Source organism: Buceros rhinoceros, unplaced genomic scaffold (genome assembly GCF_000710305.1).
Source record: "Buceros rhinoceros silvestris isolate BGI_N320 unplaced genomic scaffold, ASM71030v1 scaffold285, whole genome shotgun sequence".
In the NCBI taxonomy this organism is placed as follows: domain Eukaryota; kingdom Metazoa; phylum Chordata; class Aves; order Bucerotiformes; family Bucerotidae; genus Buceros; species Buceros rhinoceros.
Genome location: NW_010413177.1, coordinates 26,748 through 34,891, shown reverse-complemented (window position 1 = coordinate 34,891; position 8,144 = coordinate 26,748). Strand labels below are relative to the sequence as shown.

General features: G+C 42.7%; 1 protein-coding gene across 1 annotated transcript in view; it reads left to right on the top strand.

Annotated features, from left to right (window-relative positions):
• Positions 1-7,273, top strand: part of COL4A5 (collagen, type IV, alpha 5) — a gene marked incomplete at its 5' end in the record, with an annotated part of 54,263 nt that extends 46,990 nt beyond the window's left edge. The window contains 10 exons of the mRNA XM_010136614.1: positions 279-412; positions 815-887; positions 1,036-1,107; positions 1,471-1,599; positions 1,848-1,946; positions 3,235-3,447; positions 3,796-3,973; positions 4,553-4,667; positions 4,991-5,163; positions 6,492-7,273. Coding sequence (XP_010134916.1) covers positions 279-412; positions 815-887; positions 1,036-1,107; positions 1,471-1,599; positions 1,848-1,946; positions 3,235-3,447; positions 3,796-3,973; positions 4,553-4,667; positions 4,991-5,163; positions 6,492-6,573 — 1,268 coding nt within the window. The remainder of the gene's footprint in view (positions 1-278; positions 413-814; positions 888-1,035; positions 1,108-1,470; positions 1,600-1,847; positions 1,947-3,234; positions 3,448-3,795; positions 3,974-4,552; positions 4,668-4,990; positions 5,164-6,491) is intronic.
• Between the last annotated feature and the right edge of the window lie 871 nt (positions 7,274-8,144).

Sequence of the window (8,144 nt, the reverse complement as noted above, 5' to 3'; positions counted from 1 at the left end):
TCTGGTCACTGGTAAGCTTCTGTCGCAGGTGAGTTGCACTGCCTTCTGGAACGACCTGCTTCTCTTCACCAGCTAGATAAGGAGCCTTGGTTCCTGATTTGGGTAGTGCAAATAATCCCTCTACTTGTTTTCCTTTTTGTTTATCCTGAATTCAACATTGAATTAGAGCTGGGAAGTCAAGGCAAAATGTCTTTTTTTTTTTTTTATGCTGGAGGCACGCGCTTGTGGAGAATGGTTGATATGTACTGATACACGTGTATTTGTTCTGCAATGTTAAGGTGCACCAGGCCCAGAAGGTCCACGAGGGCCACCAGGCAGTGGAGGACTGAAAGGGGAAAAGGGGAACCCGGGTCAACCTGGCCCACCTGGCCTGACTGGTCAAAAGGGAGATCAAGGACCACCTGGACGCCAGGTAGGACAAGAAGGAGGGTTTTCTTCCTAGTTTATTTTTAAATGCAGTAAAAATGGAATATATTTGGGGGGAATAAGCAGTTTATTGTAGTAAAATAAAAGCCAAAACGTGGCAGCTAACACCCTGTCCTGTAGCAAGAGGGTCTTTTCCTTAATTATCTCCTCAATTGTTTGGGGAGGATGTCCCCATTATATTCCCATGGGAGCTGGAGCTGTCGATGCACCCTTCATGTGACAGTGTTCTCTGAGAGCACCCAGTACAGTGACAGAATGTATGGCCTCAGCCCTTCAAAGCACCAGTTCTCAGACCCAGTGTGTGCTTTTGTCCCCCGTCCACCTTTTCTATCTGCTTTTCTGAAACTGGTGAGGAGATGAGTGAATAATGTGAAGCTGTTCTGTTCAGGGGGATCCCGGTCGTCCAGGTCTGAATGGAATGAAGGGCGATCCCGGGGTTCCAGGTGTTCCAGGATTCCCAGGTATTTAAGTAGCATTTCAAGTAGAAACCTCCAGGCACAGTAACAGCCTTTCATGGAGAAAAGAAGCCTGATTTTGGCCATTCTTGCAGCAGATTTTGTAAGACAACGTGTTCTTTCACTGTGTAACTGTGTGAATTTGATGTTTCAGGTATGAAGGGTCCCACTGGACCTGCAGGACCCGCTGGCCTCACAGGCAGTCAGGGGCTGCCAGGCCCACCAGGTAGGAGGAGTTCTGGGCAGTGTTGGTGTCGCTATTGCTCCGTGATAGTAGAATTTGTTACACAGATGTAGGAGTCGATCTCAGCCAGCAATGAAAATAGTTAAGTGAGCAACAGCTTAATCACAACTCCAGGCTGTACTTTTTAGCCCTACAAGTAATCCTACCATATTTTATACTCTAGTCTACAAGCAACAGCTGTCCTTTGGGGGTGTCACCAAAAGCATGTTTTTGCCATATGTATACACTTCTTCCTTGCATCGATAGAGCTCTTGGCTTCTGACTTTGCCATGAAAAAATAATAGAAACTGTTTCACAGGCTTTCAACCACCTTGGCTTATCTAATACTAAGCTGTTTTCTCTTAGGTCCACCAGGTTTACCAGGTACCATTGGACGAAGCATTGTTGTCAAAGGTGACCCTGGTCCCCCGGGTCCTCCAGGACAGCCTGGATCGAAAGGGCCACCTGGATTGCCAGGGCCACAGGGATTGCCAGGTATGATCCTAGGTGGCTACAGAGACAATCCCAAGTATAGCTGACCGCAGGCTGCATCACCACTGCGAGTCATGTGGCATAAGCTGCAGAGACCAGTTACCGAATTCAGCAAGAGATAAAAGTAGGTTTCTACCACATCTGTCTCTAACGTATCATGAAGAAACACTAGATGAATCCCAGACAATGTAAAGATTTCTGTAGTGAGATTTCAAGAGCTTTTATTTCAATCACCCCTTTGTCTGTTCTAGGTCCAATTGGTCTTCCTGGTGACCCAGGGCGAGATGGACTACCTGGTTTTGATGGTCCAGCAGGACGTAAAGGAGACAGAGGTCTTCCAGGCCAGCCAGGTATGGTGCTTATCCCATGAGGACCCAGTGGAAAAAAATGCTCTTTTTTGTGAGTGCTGGCTAATACTGGGAAGTGAGATTTTTGCCTCCTGGGAATAACAATAAAATCATAACTTTATTACTTTCTTAATGCAAAAATATTACAAGCAGCTGAACACACTTTGGTTTGGAATATTCTTGAAACCAACACATTGCCAGTCCTTGCTGAATAATACCGTAGAGTGCTTTATCTCAAGCCTAATGTATCCCCTTTGCAGCACAGATGATAGAGAGGAGATACTGAGGATTGTAAGAAACAGAAGAGATAATTTCAATTTTGCATGGAAATCATGAATGGGGAAAAAGACACTTGATAAAGGAAAGAATTTCACCAAAGGCAGAGATCAGGCTACTGGGCAGCTATTGCCTAGAATTACTGAGTCATGATTTGAGAAAAGAAATCAGACTAGGCACTGGTACAATTTTCTAAAAGAGATGATATGTACTAAGTAGCTATTTATTGCAACTTGTGAGAAAAAGTATTAGCATTTAAACAATAAAAAAATCCATAAAGCTTTCTTTCCTTCTGGTCTGAGTAGCTCTCTGATATCTGTTAGCTTTATTTTAGTGAAAAAAAGTAAATACTAATGACTGTGGAATAACATGGTTAAATATTTGTAGTTGTATTTCCTAATATTTTTGCTGTTCCAGAACAAATGCCTTTTCTGATACCTTTCTCACTCATATGACTCATTCTTGCTCTTGTTCACGGTTGTTCTCGCCTATTTCCACATTTTGTAACCTACTCCAAAACTGAGTGCAGCTTTTCTGTTCATTTTTGGTGGGCCAGATCTGGCATTATAGCCAGTAAGACTTGCTTCTGTTTCTGGCTCTGCCATTTATTTTGTGATCTTGAGCAAGATGTTTGAACATTACCTTATTAAACTGCATACACAGATTAATACGTTTTGGAATTGGGAAGCTGATTTGGACTCATTCCAGCTGTCACATCCGCTGCGGCTGTTACATCAGCACCTTACAGCTCTGAAAGGATCTGACTTCACAACACCCCTACAACACAGGCCACTTACTCTGCTATTTTATAACTAGCTATGACACCTCAGTGATTTAACCAAGCTTACATGGAAAAAATAGTTTGAGGAAGATAGTGTTAGCAAATAACCAGGTCCCCCAACTCACAAGCACCTTAATCACAAGACCATGCCGCCTTTCAGAGCTACATCAGCCCTCAAAGAGCAGGAAGTGGTGTTAATAAATACTGTGTGGTGCGTTTCTCTCATGTGAACAGGTTCCCGAGGAATACAGGGACCTCCTGGTCCTGATGGTTTACAAGGCCCCCCTGGTCCTCCTGGAACGGCCTCTGTTGCTCACGGATTCCTTATAACTCGGCACAGCCAGACCAGGGATACACCACTATGTCCACAGGGAACATCGAGAATATATGATGGATTCTCTCTGCTATATGTGCAAGGAAATGAGCGAGCACACGGCCAGGATTTGGGTGAGATACTCTGTATGCTCGGTCTTTAAGGGGAAAGAGGTTGTAGATCCTTCTTCAAATGCTCTGGCTCTCTGAAGATAAGATAGTGCTAGAGATTTCTTAGATGAAGAGGGGGGTTGCATACCAAGATCTACTACCTCCAGAGGCTGCACATTATAATTCAGGATGAAAGAATGTAAACCAAAACTGAGAGGTTAGGTTTCTCCCACATGTGACAATTTGATAGCACATGCTGTGCCCTCGCAGGCAGAGAGGAAGAACACACCCAATTACTGTTCACAAAGAACTGCTGTGAAAAGCAATGAAGTGAAAACCTGAATGTCACGTTTTGTGTATCTTACTCTGTAGGTACTGCTGGGAGCTGTCTTAGGCGTTTCAGCACCATGCCCTTCATGTTCTGCAACATCAACAACGTTTGTAACTTTGCATCAAGGAATGACTATTCCTACTGGCTATCGACTCCAGAGCCCATGCCAATGAGCATGGAGCCCCTGACTGGGCAAAGCATCCAGCCCTTCATTAGCCGGTGAGACAAAGCAGGTTACCAGGTCTCTCTTAATACCTGGATAAATAGCACATCTTATCCCTCTATTTCCAATGTGCAGGTTGGATATTAGGAGAATCTGTCATGGTTTGCTCTGGGAAATACTAAGAAAATAGCTTGTCTTAAAGTATGCATGGTCTTCAAAGGTCTGTCTGCCTGCAGCAGTGATAAATGGAGGCAGAACGGCTGTAAGAGCTCTCCCCGACTGAGGAAGCTCTATAGTCAGCAGCGCGCGATCGCCACGGACAGGAGAGAGAACAGGACAGCCGTTAGCTCTAGGATTAAAGCATTCACTTGGGGACTTTGAGCTTCCAGTTTTTGTTTCAGGAGCTGCTTCAGTACTTTACCCAGTGGCTGTTAGTGGAAATACAGGCAGATTTTGCACCCCAAGATACTGTCTTACTGCAGTTACAAAATACATGAGAAGTCTAGATTGATAGAACACCTTCTCACCGGCTGATTTTTCTCCCTTTCTCTGCGCAAGAATTTTTAATAAAACATATTCCTGTACTGCTGTTGTATTTTAATATCACGTGTTTCTCTGATATGTCCCGTGTCCAGATGTGTTGTGTGTGAAGCTCCTGCTATGGTGATAGCTGTCCACAGTCAGACCATTCAGATTCCTTCATGTCCTCCAGGCTGGGACTCCCTTTGGATTGGTTACTCCTTCATGATGGTAAGAACTGCCTCCTACTCCAGAAGTGGCCGGTACCCACCTGTCTCCTCACCTAGCTGCTTTAGGACTTGATTAAAAAACACAGTGGTTGATGTTTGAAAGCCTTTACCTTTAATTGCTAACCATGGTAGCCAAGACCAACAGCGATTTTTCCAGTACGCAGAGCCCAGTGTAACTGGTATTTATGGAGGTGTCTGGCCCCGTGTTATCTCAACCAAGAGCAAGCAGTGGCTCTTTTAGTAGGTGAATGCTGTGCTATTGGATTTTTAGCACCTACTGTAAGATTCTTGTTTGTGTGTTTCTTTCCTCCACCCCTACACCAGCACACTAGTGCTGGAGCAGAGGGCTCTGGACAGGCCTTGGCATCGCCTGGATCCTGTTTAGAAGAATTCCGCTCGGCTCCCTTCATTGAATGCCATGGTCGTGGCACTTGTAATTACTACGCCAATTCATACAGTTTCTGGCTGGCAACTGTAGAGGTGTCAGAAATGTTCAGGTAAGGAAACCTCTTTCTTTATATTGCTTTATTCCAGAATGGGAGCTTTGGAAATTGAATTTGTTCCAAAGATCAAAAGACTTTTGTTTACAGGGGTATATGGAAATAATTTAGCTTGTTTTCCCCCTCACAACTAGTTTGTCAAGTGTTTCTGTGGTAAGCCTTTCATATTATGTAAAACTTGCCAGGGCACATTCTGTTTTGCAAGGAGTCGGATTCTTTTTATGTCAATTCTCGCCTTTAGTAGTACCTTCTCTGAAAGTATTTCTACTGTAGTCACTGTGTTTGGAGCCTAAAAGATCAATCTTGTTGCTTTTGTTTCTTACCAGGCCTTTCAATAGATTCAAATATTTGAAAAGGTAGTTCAAGATATACAAGGGGCAGGTATGAAGGGCACGATCAACTCTACTTAAACCTTCTGAGACAGATGTTCCTATAACCTGTTTTCAAAACTCTTGTGTGAAGGAGGTTTCATAACCTCCATGGCAAGCATTTTTTCCAGTCCTTTGTAGCAGAATTAGGATGACATTTTGGCTGCGAGGAAGCCAATGGACATTCTCTTCTCAGCTTCTCTGCAGTTAGCATTTCAGCTGGAGTCTCTCTGCTCATCAAACTTTGCCCCTTTCAATTTGAGTAGCAAAATCATTTTTTCTTTGACAAACTACCTATTTTCATAGAATAAACTGCTACTGTGCTGTTTGTGTACCAGTAAAAACCTCATAAATATTCCCACTGCTACCATATTGCAAATGTAGGTTTGCGGTACCAGGCTGGCAATGTGCACTGTGTTACCCAAAACCAACCCAGGGGCCACTACTGCTGTGACATGCCTACAGCCCTGATACTTAACGTGCATTGAATAGTCATTGCTTCGAGTTTTCAGTTTTTCTCTCATCTGCCTACCCTTGCAGAATAAAAATAAATAGATTTGGTAAAGCCATCGCTTAAATGCAAAACTCATGTAGCAGTATTTTTTAAGAGTTGTTAAAGTACCCTTCAACTGAGAAACTCAAAGGCTACTAATAAAGACCCCAGAAATACTGTCTCCAATGTACAGAATTCACCTTCCATTCGGTTTGGTATTTGTGCTCCATCATACGCTAGTCTGAAAGTAGCTGATCAGCAAACCTTGTGTACACTGAGACTCCGGACAAAACCGAGCGTCTGTCACCTGGGGTGGAGGACATACAGAGAAAGATCACTCAAACACAGGACTAACTCCTTGCTTACGTACAATCTTAACCTGTGAGTTCAGTAGAAGCTTAAAGGAGCAGTTCTGTAAGCAAAGGAAAAGCTAACCTCTCCTTACCTTTGTGTCTGTCAACCAGTAAACCTCAGTCAGAGACACTGAAAGCTGGAGACTTGAGGACGCGTATTAGTCGTTGTCAAGTTTGCATGAAGAAGACGTAACGTCTTGGAGGATGTTTTATAAAACAGTTGAAAATCCCTAGGATGCACTGTCTTCCAGCTGCAACAATGGTGCTACTGTGCAGAAAGAAAAGAAAAAACAAAGCCAAACTGTTTTAACCGTGCAAATTCAAGTGTACCTCACTCGTGTGCCAAACGAAGGGTTGTTCGGGACGTATTTGCCAGCGGGACTAAGATGAAAGAATTGACCTCTTGGAAAAGAACACTTGATGCTCACAAAGGATCTGAAGATGAAATTTTTCATATATCTCCCTGTACCAAAATGGCACCTTTTGATCAACCAAGAGAATAAAGAAAAACACGACGCACTGAGTATGTTTAAAATAACAAGACTGCAGTTTTGAAAAACATTTCATGGTGCTACTAACCCTACTGTATCCCAGGTTTTTAATATGAAATTTTAAGCTTATTTCTCTTTGTAAGTAATGAAATGTGTATATTGTGTAAACACCTTTTTAGCTGAAACTTCCAGTCATTTAGAAACAAACCAGACTCTGATATAAAAACACTTATGTCTAAAAACATACAGCAGTATTTTATTACGAGACTTGTGGTACAGAGAGGATTTACCTCTCTTATGCCAGCTTATTCATATTTCATTTCCTTCCTCAGTTGCCAACCTGATATATTTGGGGAATGCACAATTATTCTGAAGTCTTTCTGATCACGGTTTTAAACGTTGTACACCATGCCATCAGTGGGTTTATCTGTGCTTAGAAATCCCGATCCACTTGAAAAGGGGTTTTTTTTGTATCTTGTGACAATATATGAAACCTTAGCCATATTCTATAGCCGCCTTTCCTGAATAAAAGTCACATTCCCATTTTAGTAATCAGTTTGGTTTAACAAAACCTGTTCCTTGAGAATATCCAGTTACCAAAGCATTTAAGATTATGCTTACATGAAACCTCCGCTCTGAAGCGGGGTCATGCATTGTATCCACAAGAGTGTACATGCTGAGAAACCCAAATAAAATAAAGCATAAGCTGGTGGAAACGTTCCTATTTATAAATTAATCTTTTAATCTTATGTGAATTTATACACATCCACAATGTATTTACAGTATCTGGCAACTCTGTGTATGTATAGTTCACATAAGGCTTTGAAAGACGGTGCATGCAGGCGTTCTGATGTCATGTTGTTAAGAGTCCTACTGTGTATGTCCTGGAGCGTCACTCCTTGTGCAATAGCTGAAAAGTGATCACTTTTTGTATGCATGACTGTTCAGCTGCCATGGTCAGCGCTGTTCCCGTGACCCTGCTGTACAACGGGGCTCCCTGACAAAAGGCAGTTTTCAAGTGATGATAGGTTAATAAGATTGTTGTATATTGCCACCTTCTCTGCCAATACAACTTACCTTGTGAATTAACATTCTGCTTTATGCAGCTGAAGTGTACTTGTTTGTTGAGTGCTGTTAAGTAATTTATCTGCTAACGGCTATCCATTCTTACCTTCCAGTTACCACTGTAGACACAGAGCATCAGAAATCTCCTTGTTCTATGCACATTTGACAAAAGACATAGGACTGGTGACTGACCAGGTGACAAGTGATT